Here is a 21,098-nt window from a genome sequence, read left to right as displayed (position 1 = left end):
GCTTATTAATTGTACAACATTTTATAACTACTGGAGCTGGGGGCCGGAGCACAGTGAACGCACCGGCCCCCAGCTCCTCCTCCCAGTCCCTCCCCGCTATTTTCGGCCGATATTTTCGGCCGCTGAAATTTCGGTGCACCCCTATCCAGAAGTGAAGGAGAGAGTACCATACATGTGCAGGTACTCGCCATTCACTTCATTTGGGAGTTCCAGAAATACCCGAGCTAACGCTTCCATAGAAGTGTATGGAGATCGCACCGCAAATGCTTGACCGCCTCTCCATCCACCTCTCTGGGACTGCCGCAGCGGTGAATGGAGGGTGACCGTGCTTGCATGGTGTGCTCTCCTACACTTGGGGGGGCCCCTATTCTTCAAAAACTGCATAAAAAACATGTGGCTATACCCGAAGGATCCACTAATAAAATCACCATAAATTAGCCAAATCTTACAGCAGTGCAGGGGGGAATCTAAGACCAGCGTAAAGTAATTTGCCCCCTCTTCTCTGAAATGGGAAGCCTAAGGGAAATCGCATAGGTTACTAGTCTGTGGTATGGTAGACCTTTCATGTCTGGTGTTCTGAGCAGTGATTGTCCCATGGTGGCCTTCTCACCTTCAGCAGGTATGTCAGTGGTGTGTGTACAGCTCCCTAAGATATGCATCGCCGGAGTACAAACAGGATTCCAAAGAGGCTTCTGGCCACGTGTGAAGCCTGACATGTTCTGCAGCTCTCCACTGCACTGCTATCTCAGTTCCTCATCATCTTCTGGAAGAGGGGAAACTCTACCAGTGTCAGACTGTGGTGCCTAGGGCCCTCCAGTAATATTTATTTTGGGGGCCCACTGTACGGATACATTCAAATATTACCTGCTCAGGTAGGAGCAAGATGCTACCAGATGATTGAATATGGGGGTCCGTGGAGGGTCCTGGGGAGAAGACGACACTGGTGGCTTTCCTCTACACCGAGAAGACATCTCTAGCTCTGATCGTGTCTATGATAATAAACTGGGGAGTTTCTTTAATAATCTATCAGGTTTTTTATATGAACATAGCCTGGTGGAGGTGCTGTACATTGAATATATATATATATATATATATATATATATATATTCAATGTATATGTAGTGCAGTAAGTCTATTGTGTTCTGTGCCACTTGTGCAGGGGGTGGGAGACTAGGGGCCCAGCGGGGGATTCACATGTACCCCTGTGGGCCAGTCCAAGTCTAAACTCTACAGTCCTGCTCACAGCTGGGGTTTGTCACAGTCTCAGTCTGGCATGGTGCCAACTGCCCACGGGATCTGCATGCAGATTCATTGCTGGACCACATCCGTACTTGCTAATTGAAGCCGGTGTGGCCCGGCAGAGCAGTAACTCGCACGTGGATCCCGCAGCCAGACTGCACCATCTACGGACAACCTTAGGGCCCAATCAAATAGTGGGTGATCTCCAATCCTCAAGAGACAGAGCAGAGGCGCAGATCGGAAGCGCTTCTGTGGGATTTCGGTCCGTGCCTCCACACCATAAAAAAATAGAGCATGTCAATTTTTTTATTTTTATTTCTTTATGACCATAGAAATGAAAGGGTTTGGGTGCTGATTGGACATGGACCAAAAATCTGGTCGTTTGCATGAGACCTTAAAAAAAAATGCTGCAAAACACACCACGAAAAAAATGTATGCATGTTTTACAGTAATGGCATTTTTTTTTCACCTGAAACATTCTAAATTGATGTGTTTCACGTGTAAAATGTGTTTAGTCCTTTACCACATTGCAAAAATGCCTTTTTCTTAAGTTATTTGCCTTTTTTATTTTTTTTTTTTTTTTTTTTCTTTTTTACCTAGACAAATACTCAATGTATGAAAGTTGTTTATATTCCACCCTTATTCATATTCCCTGTTTGGGCTTAGGGTACGGCTACACGGCGACATTTGTCGCGCGGCAAGAAAGTCTCACAACATTTTACGTAACGTTTGTCAGTGGTGTCGCAATGCGAAAGTCAAATACTTTTCTACCATTAGCTTTAATTGAAGTTGCGTGGAACATGCTACTCGCCACAGCCAAAAATAACCAGCAAGTTGCAGACAAGTTGCACGACATGTGTAGCTGTACCCATATAGACTTCATAGCGTGAGACCCCCTGCTCAGGCCACCCCCTATGAGCCAAGGCAGAAATCTTTTACACTTTTTTTTACATTTTTTTATTTTATTTTTTTATTTATACATAAAAGAGAAAAACTTCTTTAATTTGCTGATGGTGGATGATCAGTAGACGGTAAAAATGTCTCATTTATTTAATTTGACATTTGGATACTATGAAAAGGTTGCAGCACAGATCAGTAGTATGGTGGTATTACAATAATCCCTATGGCCAGGTTAATGTACAGTATATTACTGTGTACGGGATGGCCTGAGAGTGGGAAGTGATTTCCATGGGGTCGGGCACAGTGTAAAATTATAAAAACACCTGATGAAAATGTCCCAGGTCTGGTGCTAAAGATCCCATCTCCGCTGCTTCTGGTCCCTGACGTCCCGTCTGCGTGCACATCACTGCTGCCTGCAGGCCAATGAACAGCCTCAGCGGTCATGGGGTGTTTCTGAGGACATTGATCGGCCAGCAGCAGTGGCATTCATGTTGACGGGATATTATCCCACAGGGACCAGAAGCGGCGGAGGTGGGCGCTCGGTGTTAGCGTTGCCACCTTTTCCAGCAAAACACACCTCCCAAGGTGACACAGTAAAATAGGGTGTATAAAGTCTTAACATTAGGTGTTATTTGAAACTAATTTTTAAAATTAAAATTTTTAAAATAAAATTCATTTTTTACTGTGTTTTATGCATTTTTACAGTATGATGCCCCTCATTTGCCCTCACACAGTATAATGTTGCCTTATGTGCAGCCACACAATTTAATGCCGCCTATCAAACCTGTATAGTGCTTCATTATGTGTCTCTAACCATTATAGTGGTCCTTTATGTTCTCCCACACAGTACAGTGCCCCTATAGAGTTATAGTGCCCCGTACATGTATCCACACAGTGTAATGCCCCCTTATGTGCCCCCACAAAATATGTGTATAATTTTACACTGTGCCCAACCACTAGGAAATCGCTTTCCTCTTTCAGGTGGTTTTATGCTTTACATGAATGCTGTCCGCTGCAGATTTTTGGCTAACTAGCTGACCATCTAATGTGTGCCTTGGTGTCCAGACTCTCACGGAAGATAGGTCACTGCCGGACCCCTTTCCCCTTCCCTGAGCCTAGTGTGCTTGTATATGGGAAGAATAGAGAAGTCAGCCGGATGAGCATTCGGACCACTGCTATCTAAAGTGTTTGGCCAGCCTTAACATGCACACGATCATATGTATTTTGTGGTTTGCAGAGAGCGGACCCACAAAATACGGATACCGTTGTTGTGACGTCCGCATTTTTTGCAGACCCAGTGACTACAGTGGGTCCACGGTCCGCATTTGCAGCCAAGAATAAGACATGTTCTGTCCTTTGTGGAATGGGCATATGGAGGCCTATACTTGCCAGCAAAATGCAGACCACGGACCTATTGAAGACAGGTCCACAAAAAAAGTGGATGCAACACAGACGGTATCTGTATTTTGCAGATTGCAGTTTACATGCGCTCATGTGTATTAGGCCTAATTCTGATCTTGAAAAGTGCCCTGTACTTGACATGCAGTGCTGGGGTGGTCGCCCTCCCCCACCCATGTCATACACCTGCCGTCTGTCCCCAGCTGTACCTCTGCTCTTGTCCCTGAGCCGTGCTCTGTCCTCATTTGCTTATCAGATAGCAAGTTTACTAATGAAAATGCAAATTGGACTTTGCCTGATGTGTATATACCGGTCTCGTTCCTCCTCCCGGTACAGTTCAGCGGTCAGGCTTGTATACAGTGTGTATGTGCTCTATTATACCTGCGCTGTGCTTAGACATGGACATAATGATCTGCTGCTGCTGAAAAACAAATCAAATCATTCAGAATGTATCTAAAAGCTGATCAATCCAAAATCTGGAGAACGGTCAGGGTCATTTTAATGGGTCCGCCAAAAATGCGGACAGCACACAGTGTGCTGTCCACATCAGTATGTCCGTTCCGTAGCCCCGCAAAAGAACATCTCCTATTCTTGTCCGTTTTAGGCTGTTATCCATTTATTAATTTTTTTGCGGATCGCAAAACACATACGGTCATGTGCATGTAGCCCAGGGCTGTGGAGTCGGAGGCAATTTTGGGTACCTGGCAAAAATGAACCGACTCCTACTAAATTTAAATTGGAATAAAAAAAAAAAAAGCAAGTTTATATGTCCCAGATCACAAAAAGTTATAATTAGGCCTCATGCACACGACCGTTGTGTGCACCCGTGGCCGTTGTTCCGTTTTCCGTGATTTTCTGCGGAGCCATTGACTTTCAATGGGTCCGTTGAAAACTCGGAAAATGCACCGTTTGTCATCCGCCTCCGTGATCCGTGTATTCTGTCCGTAAAAAAAAATGACCTGTCCTATTTTTTTGACGGACAACTGTTCACAGACCCATTCAAGTCAATGGGTCCGTGAAAGAACACGGATGCACACAAGATTGGCATCCATGTCCGTGATCCGTGTCCGTAGGTTACTTTCATACAGACGGATCCGAAGATCCGTCTGCATAAAAGCTTTTTCAGAGCTGAGTGTTCACTTTGTGAAAACTCAGATCTGACAGTATATTCTAACACAGAGGCATTCCCATAGTGATGGGGACGCTTCTAGTTAGAATATACAACGAACTGTGTACATGACTGCCCCCTGCTGCCTGGCAGCACCCGATCTCTTACAGGGGGCTGTGAATGTGATCCGTAGAATTAACCCCTCAGGTGCTGCACCTGAAGGGGTTAATTGTGCGTATCATAGCCCCCTGTAAGAGATCCGGGGCTGCCAGGCAGCAGGGGGCAGACGCCCCTCCCTCCCCGATCATTGGTGGCAGCGGAGTTCCGATCGGAGTCCCAGTTTAATCGCTGGGGCTCCGATCGGTAACCATGGCAACCAGGATGCTACTGCAGTCCTGGTTGCCATGGTTACTTAGCAATAGTAGAAGCATCATACTTAACTGCTGGCTGCTGCGATGTCTGTGTCCGGCCGGGAGCTCCTCCTACTGGTAAGTGACAGTTCATTTAGCAATGCGCCGCACAGACCTGTCACTTACCAGTAGGAGGAGCTCCCGGCCGGAGACAGACATCGCAGCATCCAGCAGGTAAGTATGATGCTTCTACTATTGCTAAGTAACCATGGCAACCAGGACTGCAGTAGCGTCCTGGTTGCCATGGTTACCAATCGGAGCCCCAGCGATTAAACTGGGATTCCGATCGGAACTCCACTGCCACCAATGATCGGGGGAGGCCACACACTGCCACCAATGTTCTTATTACAATAGAGGGAGGGCCGCACTGGCAACCAATGATATTCAAACTGGGGAGGGGAGGGGGGGGGGTCTGCCCCCTGCTGCCTGGCAGCCCTGATCTCTTACAGGGGGCTATGATACTCACAATTAACCCCTTCAGGTGTGGCACCTGAGGGGTTAATTGTGCTGATCACGGCCCCCTGTAAGAGATCGGGTGCTGCCAGGCAGCAGGGGGCAGTCATGTACACAGTTTGTAGTATATTCTAACTAGAAGCGTCCCCATCACCATGGGAACGCCTCTGTGTTAGAATATACTGTCGGATATGAGTTTTCACGATGTAACTCATATCCGACAGTATATTCTAACATAGAGGCGTTCCCATGGTGATGGGGACGCTTCAAGTTAAAATATACCATCGGATAGGAGAAAACTCCGATCCGATGGTATAATAGGGACTCCTGACTTTACATTGAAAGTCAATGGGGGACGGATCCGTTTGCAATGGCACCATATTGTGTCAACGTCAAACGGATCTGTCCCCATTGACTTGCATTGATATTCAGGACGGATCCGTTTGGCTCCGCACGGCCAGGCGGACACTAAAACAACTTTTTCCTTCATGTCCGTGGATCCTCCAAAAATCAAGGAAGACCCACGGACGAAAAAACGGTCACGGACCAACGGAACCCCGTTTTGCGGACAGTAAAAAAATACTGTCGTGTGCATGAGGCCTTAAAGGGAATCTGTCACCTGCTTTTAGCATTTTAAGCTTTCAACATTGCCATGTTCAATAAAGTACCTTATTTCCTGCAGTCGTCTTCTTACTTTATTTCGTTTTGTCATTTTGATAAAAAATATATTTTTCTGATATGCGAATGAAGCTCCAAGGTGCCCAGAGGGGCATTTTTTTCCTCTCTGGAGCCCAGTGACGCCTGCAGTGCCCTGCCCGCCTTAGGCTTCATTCACATCACCGTTTAGCCTCTCCGTTCTCCTGCTCCGTTTAGGAGCAGGAGAACGGAAAGGCACATAACTGACGCCAAACGGAGCCCTTAGGCCCCCTAGCCTAGACTATAATGGGTCCGTTATGTTTCCGCTCAGAAGATGATTTTGAAGCGGAGACAAAAGTCCTGCATGCACAACTTTTGTCTCCGCTTAAAAATCATCTTCTGAGCGGAAACATAACAGACCCCATTATAGTCTATAGGGTCCTAAGGGCTCCGTTTGGCGTCAGTTATGTGCCTTTTCCGTCCTTTCCGAACGGAAAGGCTGAACGGTGATGTGAACGAAGCCTTAACTTGAAGCCCAAGAACGCCTCCTGATCCTGAAATAACCTCCCACAGCCCTGGCAAACGGTTCCGCCCTCTCGCCACGTCATCTTCCACCTTCAAGAAATGCCCCGTTCTTCTTCCTGACGACCACCAGAAATCTCATGCAGGCGCAGTACCGCCTGCGCCTGCACGATCATCAAGCTCAGCGCTCAGATTACATCACTGGGCTCGGCGCATGCCCAGTGAGACTTTTGAGGCTGTTGCCCTCAGGAGGGAGCTTGATGATCGTGCAGGCGGTACTGCGCCTGCGCAAGATTTCTGGTGGCCGACAGGAAGAAGAGCGGGGCATTTCTTGAAGGTGGAAGATGACGTGGCGAGGAGGCGGAACCGTTTGCTGTGGGAGGTTATTTCAGAATCAGGAGGCGTTCTTGGGCTGCAAATTAAGGTGGGCTGGGCACTGAAGGGGGGCGTCACTGGGCTCTAGAGAGGAAAAAAAAACGCCCCTCTGGGCACCTTGGAGCTTCATTAGCATGTCAGAAAAAAAGCTTTTTTTATCAAAATGGCAACGAAATAAAGTAATAAGACCACTGCAGGAGATGAGGTACTTTAGTGAACATGGCAATGGTGAAAGCTTAAAATGCTAAAAGCAGGTGACAGATTCCCTGTAATTACTTCTCTACTGTAAGAATAAAGGCCAATGCATGCAGTGCGTCACGTTACCGCAAAACGAACACGTTAAGTGACCATGAAGAAGCGTGCTTTTCATATGCTTCACTATATGGCACGCAACGCACCGTTAAGGAGCGGCAATACTTATACTTTCCATTGTGTTGTGTTCTGCTGTTACAGGGAACGCAACGCCCATGGTTTACCGAGCCTCTCACTGATAACTGACTAAGTAAATATGTGTTTTGCAGGACTAGAGACACTTGTATAAGTGAAGGAAATGGAGGGTCAATAGTTCAAGACTGAAGCTGTAAACCATTTGAAAAACTGCTGTCATTCAGCTAAGGCTTCGTTCACATCACCGTTCAGCCTTTCCGTTCTCCTGCTCCGTTTAGGGGCAGGAGAACGGAAAGGACGGATAAGCACATAACTGACACCAAACTGAGTCAAACAGAGCCTGAGGACCCCATAGACTATAATGGGTCCGTTATGTTTCCGCTCAGAAGATGATTTTTAAGTGGAGACAAAAGTTGTGCACGCAGGAGTTTTGTCTCCGCTTAAAAATCATCTTCTGAGCGGATCCATAACGGACCCATTATAGTCTATGGGGTCCTCAGGCTCAGTTTGGAGTCAGTTATGTGCTTATCCGTCCTTTCCGTTCTCCTGCCCCTAAACGGAGCAGGAGAACGGAAAGGCTGAACGGTGATGTGAACGTAGCCTAAGGCTATAAAAACTTGTAAACTCAGATTGTTGGCTTAAACTTTTAAAGGGATTCTGTCATCAGATTTTTGCCCTATAAGCTAAACATATGGCTGCTAATAACATGAATCCTAAACTGCCCTTATTAAACCTGCTTGTGGCTCTATTAGCCCAAAAAAATGGTTTTTATAAGCTGTCACTCACCTACCTAAGGTGCCCAAGGGGTTTTACGTTAATCCAGGGTGCCCTCCTGCACCCCTCGCCGTCTGGTGCCCAGCGCTGTCTTCCTCACCTCAGCGCCGCCTCCTCCATCCACCCGTCCCTCTGCCAGATCCTGCGCACTAGGCTCAGCCTGATGCACCGCAGACTCCTGGCAGCGGCTTCATTGAGCGAAGTGCGCATGCACCGGCCTGATGCACATGCGCACTTCGCTCAACTAAGCCGCTGCCAGGAGTCCGCGGCGCATCAGGCTGAGCCTAGTGCGCAGGCGCAGGATCTGGCAGAGGGACGGGTGGATTGAGGAGGCAGCACATATATCTACCGACTCCACAGCCCGTAGCCTAAGTGAGGGCACATAGAGAGGATCCATACCCCAGAACAGGGCAGAATTGTCAATGGAGGGTGTTGGCACGGCCTGAAAGGGGGCAAAAAGCTAGCTCCATAAAGCAAGATGAAAAGAATCGCTTGTGAACCAGGTGTCATCTGTTTAGGAACTGATGGCCGGTCATAGGCTACTTTCACACCTGTGTTTTCATTTTCCGGTATTAAGATGTGTCATAGGACCTCAATACTGAAGAAAAAACGCTTCCGTTTTGTCCCTATCTATTGTCAATGGGGACAAAACTGAACAGAACGGAGTGCTCCAAAATGTATTCCGTTCCTTTTGGTTGCGTTTCCATATCGGAGCGCAAACCGTCGCAAGCTGCGGTATTCTTTCCGTCCTGGCACAATAGAAAACTGATCTGTCTCCATTGACTTTCAGTGGAGTTGATGACTGATCAGTCTTGCCAATGTTAAAGATAATACAACCGGATCCATTCATAACGGATGCAGATGGTTGTATTATCAGTAACGGAAGCGTTTTTGTTGAACCCTGCCGGATCCAGCAAAAACGCTAGTGTGAAAGTAGCCTTAGTAGAGCTCAGCATGGCGGACTGAAGAAGTAGGGTTGAGAAGTCCATATGCATCTGATGGAATGTGGTGCAAATAGCCGAGCATGGTTTTAACTTCGTTCAAGATGGCAGACATCAGTCTGCCAAAAAAAGCCACCAGTGCCATTGGGTTTAGTTTAGCCGTCATCAGATGTATAATGGTCACTTTGCACAAGCGCCTTCTGTTTTTCTGCTGTGGCCTGTTAAACGCCAATAGTTCATTCGAGCAGTCGGATGCATGATCGATCGGCCACATCTGATCTCTAGTGTATGGCCAGGGGAGGGAAGAGGACATATGGAGAACCTCTCAGCAGCCAGCTAGAGCTGAGGACAGCTGAGTGTAGGGCCATTAGGAGAAGGTCTGGGGTGTGCAGAAGACTTCTTGAACAGTTTCCTTAGCAATCCCATCCATTGTGATTATTTTTCCCCTAGATTTTAGTGAGGTAGTGGTAAGTATCAGAGCTCTCTACCAGTGATACTTTTGCGTTGACCCACGTCTTGTACGTTTTCTATAGGAATTGGTAGGAAGTTGCACTGTGACCCTATCCTTTCCAGTCGATGCCCCCGCTACACTGCAATATTTGGGCGTGACAAACGTCATGCCCAAAATTGCTGTGTAGATCTGCCCTTTATAGGGTGCGTTTTGTCATGGTGGATTTGCTTCAGATTTTACTTGCAGATTTGCGCAGGAAAATATTCAGCAGGACACAGTAGCAGACGAGCGGATGAGACTTTACAAGTCTCATCCACGGTCTGCAGACGTTTTTTGGATGGAAGAACAAGTACAATCATTCTGTCTTTAATCCGTAAGCGATTTTTCTCAGCAGATTTTACCGCTTTCAGTGTAGCAGGGGTAACATCCTCCGTGAATGCACAGCACAGTCCACAGCATAATCCATTTGCATGAAGATCCGATGTAGACACTCCATGTGACACATAAGCAAGCGGAGTTGGACTCCATCTTTTTTTCTTTTGCCAAATAGAAGGAAGTTCCTCTCTATGACTTGGAGACAGGTTGTCTTAAAGGGGTAGGCTGTTTTGTAACATACACTAAATTTCAGTAATGCCACACACTAGTCTTTAGTGGTATAAGGACCTGCTACATCTCCTCCAGGCTTACTTTAGGCGCAGTTCACACGTGTTATTTGGTCAGTAGCGACGCCTACTCACGGTATAAAGATTTCCTCCTGTTCTGTGTTTCTGACACGCACCTGGTTTTGGCTCCTAATAACTGAAGTGTGAACTCGACCTTTACCTACATGGAGTTGTTCTGCTGTGCCCATGGGTAGTGATATAAACTGGGGCCGGCATTCATAGCCTCTCCAAGATGACACTCAGCGCATGCGCTGAAAGCGTTCGGTGCAGATTCAGGACATCTAGGGAAGTGATGGTTTACACCTGCACAGCGCATGTGCAGTAGAAGACACAAGCGCCATCTGGGAAAGGCTACGGATGCTGGCACCAGTTTACATCACTATCCATGGGCAACAGGAGGAGATGGGTGCCCGTCCATGCAGGGTAAGGTAATTAACAGGTTCTTATGCCATCACACATTAGTGCATGGCATTTAAGAAACGTATGTACAAGGCGAACGACCCCTTTAAAGAACAAACACACAGTATCCACATATTTAATGTTAATATTTTACTTTATTGCTAAAAGTTCTCGTACCCGTGGTTTATTCTCATTGACTGCTAGCGGATAATCCAGAATATTAGATCTGGCGCCTACCCCCTTCTGGCTGCTGGATTCTATACTATTTAGCTTTCTTTACTTATGTAAAGTATACGAACATCTGCATGTTTTTAGCATTACAGTTTAAAAACGGTGGGGGTCATTTATCAAGGTTATCTGGCATAAAATTAGTCGCAAAGGGCATTTTTTCGACTGCTTTGATGCCCTGCAACAATATTTTGTCACTCAGCATTTTTACGCCAAGTGGGCTAGGGATAGAGCAGGGGCCCTGGACAAATTTACGACTTTTTTTTTTCTACCTGGAGACAGATAAACAAATAGACAAAAGCAGGCATTTATGCTACGGCAGCGCAGGGGCGGACAACTAAAAAGCAGTCTAAGTAAATGTCCCCCAATGTCTTTACGTGCAACAGCCGCTATCACACTTGTTTGTGACTTCTTGTATGTGTTTTATATTGTGTACCGACTTATCATTTTTGTCTTGCAGAACCCAGACGTCAGCATTACGGACAATGTGCTGCATTTCAAAGGTGAGTCCCTGGGACTTCTAATAAGTGGATCTCCATAGGCACCTTATCCATCTTCTACAATGCAGCATGTAGAATAATTTACCCTCTTGCCCGGGAAGACGCCCTCACTGTACACGTTATGTTTATTCTATTTAAAGAATGTTATATATATATATATATATATATATATATAATTATATATTTTTTTCTTTCTTAAGCTTTGGGACACGGTGCTAAAGGGGTTAACACATATGAGTTTTCACTGGAATTCCTTGAACCTGTAAAGATGAAGGTACGTCCCGGTGGTGTCATGTATGCCTGTTCTTTTCTATTTGGTTATCGGTAACATTTGTCACAACTTTATGCCTCTTATGTATGGATACCGGACAGGTTCTACAGCGATCCACTCAGCGCCATGTCAACCTAACTGTAAAGAAGGCTGAAAGCCACTGGTGGCCTCGCTTGACCAAGCAGGAACGGAAACCACTGTTCCTGATCCCAGACTTTGACCGCTGGCTTGATGAATCTGATGCCGAGAAGGAGCTCAGGGACAAGGTAGGAGAAGTTTGTGGGCTATTTGCCACTGGCATAGAATTTCCACCCAAATCCTCTTATTTTGTAGTAGTTTATGTTCCTGGGTTGCTGTCCTTACTTATAAGTAAATAGCAACCATACTGAGAAGGCTATAGCGAGCTGCCAGTCACCTGCCTTATTAAGGCTACTTTAACACTTGCGTTCAGACCAAGACGGATCCGCTCATATAATGCAGACGATGGGATCCGTTCAGAACGGATCTGTCTGCATTATAGTTTAGAAAAAATTCTAAGTGTGAAAGTAGCTTCAGACGGATCCGTCCAGACTTTACATTGAAAGTCAATGGGGGACGGATCCGTTTGAAAATTGCACCATATTGTGTCAACTTCAAACGGATCCGTCCCCATTGACTTACATTGTAAGTCTGGACGGATCCGTTTGCCTCCACACGGCCAGGCGGACACCCGCAGCGTTCGAGTGTCTGCCTGCTGAGCGGAGGACAAACGGTGCCAGACTGATGCATTCTGAGCGGATCCGCGTCCACTCAGAATGCATTAGGGCTGTACGGATGCGTTCGGGGCCGCTTGTGAGAGCCTTTAAACGGAACTCACAAGCGGAGCCCGGAATGCTAATGTGAAAGTAGCCTTAAGTGTACACTTGCTAGTTTGTCAGATTACCCTCGCCATATCCCACGTCCATGTCTCTTGCGTATCTTCCCACATCCTTGCTCTTCTATGTAGAGGTTGGAATATCCACCTTATAGGTTACATGCTCTTTGGCACCAGGAATTGCAGACTGTCTTAAAATTGTTTAGGTTGTCTAGGATTTTACAATTGATGTCCTGTCGTGAAGATAGTCCATTACCATCTGATTGGCCCAACATCCTGCACCCGCTCCAGCTGTTCTGCAGTGGCTCCTGAGGTCGATGCTGCACTACACGGCTCCGTCTGTTGTGTAGTGGAGGGAACTCCCACCTCTGCAGAATGGACAGAACTCTGCACTTCTAGCACTCATTTCTGGAGATAATTAAAAATCTCGGACAACCCTTACAATTGCTTAAATTAAAAATAAAAAACATGATATACTCACCTGTTCCTCCAGCGCCTCTCTCTGCATACACAGTCTCGTGCCTGGTTTCTGAATGTGATTGTAGACCACTGAGGACAGTGATTGGCTGCAGTGGACCCCCACCGAACAGATACTGATGACCTATCCAGAGAAGAGATCCTCATTATGAAAGTCTCAGGACAACCCCTTTAAGATCACCGACAAAAAAGTGTTGCCCATAGAAGCTATTTATACCAGAGCGTACAGTTTCAAACTTGCTCAGAAAAATGATCATTGAATTTGTTCCTGTAGGTCACCCTATTGTTTTTTTTCTTGCTTTGTCATTATCTTTCAGGAAGAAGAGAGAATAACAAAAATAAGAACAGAATCTAGAATCCGACAAGATCGTAAGTTCTCAAGAAGGAAGTCAACGGAAATCTTTTTTTTTTTACTTCCTCTCTGGTGATGAGATGTCTGTTGCTGGAAATTCTGCTGTACAGATGAATGAACCTGGCCCCAGATGCCGGCAGGGAATAGGAAATCAGTTCTGTTCATGTTCAGTTTCCTGTCCTGTATCAAATCAGTGTCTTTCCATCTACCGTACTTCTTCTAGACCATGCCATATAATTGCAAACTCCTTGGAGTGAACTGCTTGGCTTAATATTGATACATTAAAGGGCATCTGTCAGCAGTTTTGTACCTATGACACTGGCTGACCTGTTACATGTGCAGGTGAAGGAATCTGTGTTGGTCCCATGTTCATATGTGCCCTCATTGCTAAGAAAAAAGAAGTTTTAATATATGCAAATGAGCCTCTAGGAGCAACGGGGGCGTTACCATTACACCTAGAGGCTCTGATCTCTCTGCAACTGCCACACCCTCTTAACTTTGATTGACAGGGCCAGGCAGTGAAAACGTCATCATTTCTGGTCCTAACTTCTCCTAAAGTGGAGAGGGTGCGGCAGTTGCAGAGAGAGCTGAGCCTCTAAGTGTAACGGAAACGCCTCCATTGCTCCTACATATATAAACTTCATTTTTCTCAGCACATGGGACGACACAGATGCCTTCAGCTGCCAAGTGCAGATGCAACAGGTCAGCCAGTGCTGATTCCCTCTAATATCGATCCATGAGCTCAGCACTTCCTCCCAAGAACCAAGGCAGGTGCACCATGGCTGCTGCTTGGATGATGCCTTTCATTTTAGAAGCTTATATACTTTCCATAGAAATATCTATTGCAGTTATCTGCTAATTCTATGTGCTGCCTTGTCCTCTCCAGCTTTCCTCTACTTGAAGCGTGGCTACCTGTTCATGTATAATCTTGTGCAGTTCCTGGGCTTCTCCTGGATATTCGTCAATATGACCGTCCGGCTCTTTATTTTGGGAAAAGGTGAGCATTACAGTCTCTACTCGTTTCTAATTACTTCATTGCATAAAGGGATATTCCGCTTAGAACAACGTATCCCTTATTCACTGAATAAGGGATAATTGACAGATTGGTGGATTTCGAGCTCTGGAACCCCCACGGGCCCTTGTCCCCTCATTTGAATGGCGCAATGGCCGAGCATGTGCACCACTGCCAAAAATATCAGAGTGCTGAACTTGCTCGTCTCCAGCAGTCTCATAGAAACGTTGGAGCGTGTGTGCATGCTCGACGTGTCTGTGACATGATATGTTACGGCCCTCCAGCTGTTGTAAAACTACAACTCCCACAATGCCCTGCTGTAGGCTGATAGCTGTAGACTGTTTGGGCATGCTGAGAGTTGAAGTTTTGCAACAGCTGGAGGGCCGCAGGTTGAGCATGCATGTGTTAGAAGATTCTTAAAGGGAATCTGTCCCCCCAAATTGGACTATTATCTACAGTAATACATGAGTAGTACTGCAGATAAGGAATCCACATCACTATTTTTTATTTTCCTACTGCCCCTGCTCCCCCGATGTCAGTGCTTAAACCTGCACTGAAATACACAGTCAGGACTGCTGCGCTGTCCTAACATAATGGAGAGGACTCGTGTGCGCATGCAAAGCAGTCCAGACCGTGTATTTCAGAGCAGCTCGGAGGGAACTGGGGGCAGTAGGAAAATAAAAAATAGTGATCTGGGCACCTTTTCTGCAGTACTACTCACGTGTTGCTGTAGATAAAGGTCTAAAATTGGAGTGACAGATTCCCTATAAATGACAGTACCAAAAAGAGAAACTGGCACAGATGAGTTCAAGAAGCAGGATTCTCATGGTGAAACGGCCTTCTCTCCCCCCAACTGTGAATAAAAGAAGCGTTGTGAAAGGCATTCGGATATGCTGGAGAACCCTTCACAAGTGCCGAACGCAGAAGTATCTTCAAATGTTTGTGAACGTTTTGAGTATCGGCGTTATGTCGCAATTTTTTCTCCTTGTGCTGGTTTATGCCCTCCTTGCCAGGTTTCTAAAAGCATATGGATCTGCTGTTCCTCCTGGATATCTATGAATAAACTGGGTGTTTACATTCCCCTTGTTATAGGGATGTGTCTACACGCTCTGGCTATGGACAGTGTCAGGTTGTAGGGACACACTCCAACCGGTAGCACCCACTTGTTCATTCAGACATTTCTAGGAGGAACAACAGAGGGGCGGCACAATGTAGTTATAAGAAAAGATGTTGTGGAATTGTAGAATCTCAGGGAATTCAAGTAGTTACAAAATAGACATTATAGGAGCGGTGACAGGTCCTGTGTTCTGGATACATGGAGTATGCACATAATCTCTGCCCGTTTCCTTTGCTTTCAGACTCCTTCTATGACACGTTTCACACAATGTCTGACATGATGTATTTTTGCCAAACCCTGGCCCTTTTGGAGATTATAAATCCCTTAATAGGATTGGTGAAAACGGGAGTTGTGCCAGCGCTGATCCAGGTATTATGAGCACAACAGGGCAGCGATATGTGCTCTGACTACTACAGATGTATTTCATAGCAGTGTCCAGTGGTCATGGCAGAGGGGGCATAGCACCCTGAGTAAATAGTAGGCCCGTCTGCACTGGCTATGACCCGGCTCCTGTAGGTACTGCAGGAGAATGTTAGATTTGTATAAAGCTACATGCAGACGAAAAAAAATAATTACCGTCAGCTTTTCATGGCATTTTTCAACCATTTGTGCATCCATTTTCAGTCCGTCCGTTTTGCATCCGTTTTTCATGACTGTTAAAAATTGATTAATTTCACAGGCTTTTTTTAAATAAAATCCCAACCCCTGCAGTATACATAATACCCCTAGCAGTAATAATAACAGTGGTCCTATGTTTGTTTTTGGAAATAAAAAAATCAGTCGTCTCATCCACTTGCACACGCAGGGGCAGTCACTCCTCTCTTGATTGTGAACGATGTGCCGAAGAACCTGTGCTAAGTGTGATGACGTCATCACGTGGTGACATCATCACGTTTAAGCGCAGGTTCTTCAGAATCAAAAAAAGAGCAACTACCTTTGTATGTGGAAGTGGATGAAGTGTGTTTTTTTTTTTTAAAGCCTAAAAGGCCATATTGAACTAGTGTACCCGTTTCTAACGGCCGTTAGACGGGTGCACTCCCGTCAAAGCAACCGTTAAAAACAGTCCCATTGATTTCAGTGGGGTCAGTCTAGCTGTGAAAACGGCCAAAAATTGGACATGTCCTATTTTTTACGGGCGCTATTCACTGGGCATAAAAAATAAATAAAAAACGCCATGTGAATAGCCCCATAGACTGCAATGGAAAACGGCCATCACACGTCTGCATGTAGCCTAAAGGCTTAGGCCCCATTCACACGTCCGCAATTTTGTTCCGCATTCATCGGAACGGAATTGCGGACCCATTAATTTCTATGCAGTTGCAATTGCAGACAAGAATAGGCATATTCTATTAGTGTCGGCGATGTGTGGTCCGCAAAATGCGGAACGCACATTGCCATGTCCGTGTTTTGCAGATCTGCAAAACATGCTACAGACGTGTGAATGGAGCCTTAGGGCAGTGGTGGCGAACCTATGTCATGGGTGCCAGAGGCGGCACTCAGAGCCCTCTCTGTGAGCACCTACGCCCTGGAAAAAGTCTATGGTGTACTAATATGACTTTTCCTGCTTTTAATGAGCGGAGGGCACGCTATGAACAGAACAGGCGGCGCACTGAATGCAGGCTATTATAGCTAAATGATAAAGTACATGAAAGATATACTGTATTGGACTGTAGTATTCAGGGAAATTGGCAGGTTGGCACTTAGCGATGAATCTCAAAACAGCAGCACCCATGTCCATGGGTTGTGCCTGGTACTGTAGTTTAGCTCCATGGACATGGGGGTGATGCTATATTTTGGGAGAAAGCAGCCAAGAGTTTGTAATAGAGGTTAGAAAATTTGATGGATCCAACAAGAAGTGAGAAGATCTGCCAACAGCAATGTTATGTGTATGCCTCATTCTGTACTGCCATGTGCTGTTTGGTTAAGATGGATACAAATATCACGCCTCCTTTCTATGTCCTTCAGGTGCTAGGCAGAAACTTTGTCCTTTTTATCATCCTTGGCCAATTGGATGAAATGCAGAGCAAAGGAGTGGTCTTCTTTGTGTTTTACCAGTGGAGCGCCATTGAGCTTGTCAGGTAGGTCCGTACATCCCTAGACTGAAGCAAGGGGCAATATGGCAGCGGGAGGGTAGGGCTGAACATACCAGTCACTTCACAGCAGACGTATGGAAGACTTTGTACCATGAATGCCCTGTAAACTTTGGAGAAGTAGCTGGAGTGCAGAGTGGTCAGAGGGATGTGTCTCGCCCTGGAGGACCCAGCCTGTCCATGCAGTAAATGCTTGATATTAAAGGGTCTATCCAGGATATTGAAGTTAATGGTTTATCCCCAAAACCCCACACCACCTCGATTAGCTGTTATGGTGTAGCTCAAGAAGTTGGTGCTGAAACTACCTAGTAGTGACCATTGTGGACGGAGCCGGTAAATGCAGCACTGCTCTTATTCACTTCGGTGGGAGGCTCAACCACTACACAGATGGATGGAGCTACAAGGTAACAGCTGATCAGAAGGGGTGCGGGCGGTCGGACCCTTCTCAGATTAGATATTGGTGGCTTATCCATTGATATCAAAGTCCTGGACAACCCCTTTAATGGTAAAAGTATATAGTGGTGACACTGGGGAATGTTACATACCTGCTATGCAGATTGCAGCTGATTATTAGGAGTCCCAACAGCCAGGACACCTAGTCATCATTATATTGTTGAGGGATTGTACATCCCCTTTAAGTGCCCCTTCTTCCAATGTGCATAGTGTGCCCTGTAAAACCTGTATGTGAGCTGATGATTTTGGCCGTCCGTTGTCACCAGGTATCCATTCTACATGCTGGCCTGCATAGACGTGCACTGGAAGCTGCTTACATGGCTCAGGTACACCATCTGGATTCCCCTCTACCCACTGGGTGGTTTATCTGAAGGTATGATAGCAGACGTATGGAAGACTTTGTACCATAAATGCCTTGTAAACTATGGAGAAGTAGCTGGAGTGCAGAGTGGTCACAGAGGGATGTGTCTCGCCCTGGAGGACCCAGCCTGTCCATGCAGTAAATGCACAGCACCGTCCATATCGCAGCTCATCACTTGAATGGGACTGAGCCGCGCCTAGGCCATGTGACTGATAAGTATGATGTCACTGGCCTAGGAAGTGGCCGCAGCGCTCACCAGAGTGCCGCAGCCTCTTCAAAGAGCTGATCAGCAGGGGTCTTGGGAGTCGGACCCCCGCCAATCAGATGCTGATGACCTATCCTGATAAGTCGTCAGTATTATACACTCTGATAACCCAAAAGGGTTGTCTCTCCGTTAAAAACCAAAAACACATTTACAGCTTAAATGAACGTGTGTGGGAGAATCTGGAGGAATAGCTGTTGGCTGAACAAGCCCTCGGCTGACAGCTATTGAAGGTGTCTGGGCACCTTTGGGTAGTGTTCTTGCCTAAAGAGAAAATGTATCTGATATGTCAGGAATTTCCTTCTGCAGAGTTTGCACCCCTACCATGGTCCCCGACATGGGACTAGCTAGAGACTTCAGTCTCTGGAAATCTGACATAAGCTTTGCAGTCTTGTTGCCAATATTGTATTAGACTTTTGGACTACTTGAAAATGAGTGCTAGAATTTTATAGAGCACCATTGTGGGGGATCCTTTTGATGAGCTTCGTCAGCTATATATGTGTGGATATGATCTTAACCCCTTAAGGACACATGACGTATCGGTACGGCATGTTTCCCGAGTCCTTAAGGACACATGACGTACCGGTACGTCATGTGTTGTTCCGATCACTGCCGTGCGGCCGGCTGTGATCGGAACAAGGTGCCTGCTCAAATCATTGAGCAGGCACCTCGGCTAAATGCGCGGGGGGGTCCCGTGACCCCCCCATGTCTGCGATCGCAACAAACCGCAGGTCAATTCAGACCTGCGGTTTGTTGCGCTTTCTGCAGTTTCTGATCGCTGCGGTCCCTGACCGCGGCGATCAGAAACTTTAGTGTGGCGAAAATATATATTTATCACCCCCCCTGCACCTCTGAATGATTTTAGCCCGGTGGGAGGTGCAGGGGGGGTGTTGCGGGCGGTGGGGGCGGTGCGGGAGGCGGGCGGTGCGGCAGGCGGGATCGCGATCCCCCGCCCGCCTCCTATTGCGTAATCGTTGGTGTACAGTGGGTATACCAGGGTGCCAGCACATTGCTGGCACCCTGGTATAAACGGCTGACATCGGTGATGCGATGTCAGCCGTTTAACCCTTTCCATACAGCGGTCCGTACGGACCGCTGTATGGAAAAAGTTAACAGTAAGAGGGAGCTCCCTCCCTCTCCGATCGGGGGGCTGCAGTGCCTTTGCAGCCCCCCGATGGAGAGGGAGAGAGCCCCCAGACAGCCCCCCCAGAGCCCCGTCCTTACCCTTCCCCGTCTGCGCAGGTCTGACCATAACTGAGCAGACGGGGAAGGTTCCCATGGCAACAGGACGCCTCTCAGGCGTCCTGCTGTCCATGGTGCTGAACAGATCTGTGCTGAAAGCATAGATCTGTTCAGTGTAAGTAAAATATAGTACAGTGCAATATATATTGTACTGTACTGTATTATACAGACATCAGACCCACTGGATCTTCAAGAACCAAGTGGGTCTGGGTCAAAAAATAAGTGAAAAAAAGGTAAAAATCAAAAAACACATTTATCACTGATTAAAAATTAAAAAAATAAAATTCCCTACACATGTTTGGTATCGCCGCGTCCGTAATGACCTGATCTATAAAACGGTCATGTTACTTTACCCGAACGGTGAACGCCATAAAAAATAAAAATAAAAAACTATGATGAAATTGAAATTTTGTCCACCTTACTTCCCAAAAAAAGGTAATAAAAGTGATCAAAAAAGTCGCATGTACGCCAAAATTGTAACAATCAAACCGTCATCTCATCCCGCAAAAAATGAGACCCTACTTAAGATAATCGCCCAAAAACTGAAAAAACTATGGCTCTTAGACTATGGAAACACTAAAACATCATTTTTTTTGTTTCAAAAATGAAATCATTGTGTAAAACTTACATAAATAAAAAAAAAGTATACATATTAGGTATCGCCGCGTCCATATCGACCGGCTCTATAAAAATATCACATGACCTAACCCCTCAGGTGACCACCGTAAAAAAATAAAAATAAAAACGGTGTAAAAAAAGCCATTTTTTGTCATCTTACGTCACAAAAAGTGTAATAGCAAGCGATCAAAAAGTCATATGCACCCCAAAATAGTGCCAATCAAACCGTCATCTCATCCCGCAAAAAATGAGACCCTACTTAAGATAATCACCCAAAAACTGAAAAAACAATGGCTCTTAGACTATGGAGACACTAAAACATTTTTTTGTTTTAAAAATGAAATCATTGTGTAAAACGTACATAAATAAAAAAAATTGTATACATATTAGGTATCGCCGCGTCCGTGACAACCTGCTCTATAAAATTACCACATGATCTAACCTGTCAGATGAATGTTGTAAATAAAAAAATAAAAAACGCTGCCAAAAAAGCTATTTCTTGTTACCTTGCCGCACAAAAAGTGTAATATAGAGCAACCAAAAATCATATGTACCCTAAACTAGTACCAACAAAACTGCCACCCTATCCCGTAGTTTCTAAAATGGG

General features: G+C 46.0%; 1 protein-coding gene across 1 annotated transcript in view; it reads left to right on the top strand.

Annotated features, from left to right (window-relative positions):
- The window catches only part of HACD3 (3-hydroxyacyl-CoA dehydratase 3), a 36,507-nt gene that overhangs the window by 2,476 nt on the left and 12,933 nt on the right, over positions 1–21,098 (top strand). Inside the window, exons 2-9 of the mRNA XM_044279388.1 lie at positions 11,344–11,386; positions 11,584–11,657; positions 11,756–11,920; positions 13,302–13,353; positions 14,223–14,333; positions 15,707–15,834; positions 17,431–17,543; positions 18,275–18,381. Coding sequence (XP_044135323.1) covers positions 11,344–11,386; positions 11,584–11,657; positions 11,756–11,920; positions 13,302–13,353; positions 14,223–14,333; positions 15,707–15,834; positions 17,431–17,543; positions 18,275–18,381 — 793 coding nt within the window. The remainder of the gene's footprint in view (positions 1–11,343; positions 11,387–11,583; positions 11,658–11,755; positions 11,921–13,301; positions 13,354–14,222; positions 14,334–15,706; positions 15,835–17,430; positions 17,544–18,274; positions 18,382–21,098) is intronic.

The sequence above is a fragment of the Bufo gargarizans genome, chromosome 2 (genome assembly GCF_014858855.1).
Source record: "Bufo gargarizans isolate SCDJY-AF-19 chromosome 2, ASM1485885v1, whole genome shotgun sequence".
NCBI classification, from domain to species: domain Eukaryota; kingdom Metazoa; phylum Chordata; class Amphibia; order Anura; family Bufonidae; genus Bufo; species Bufo gargarizans.
Note: the sequence above shows the minus strand (reverse complement) of the source record. Positions and strands in the feature narration are given on the sequence as shown.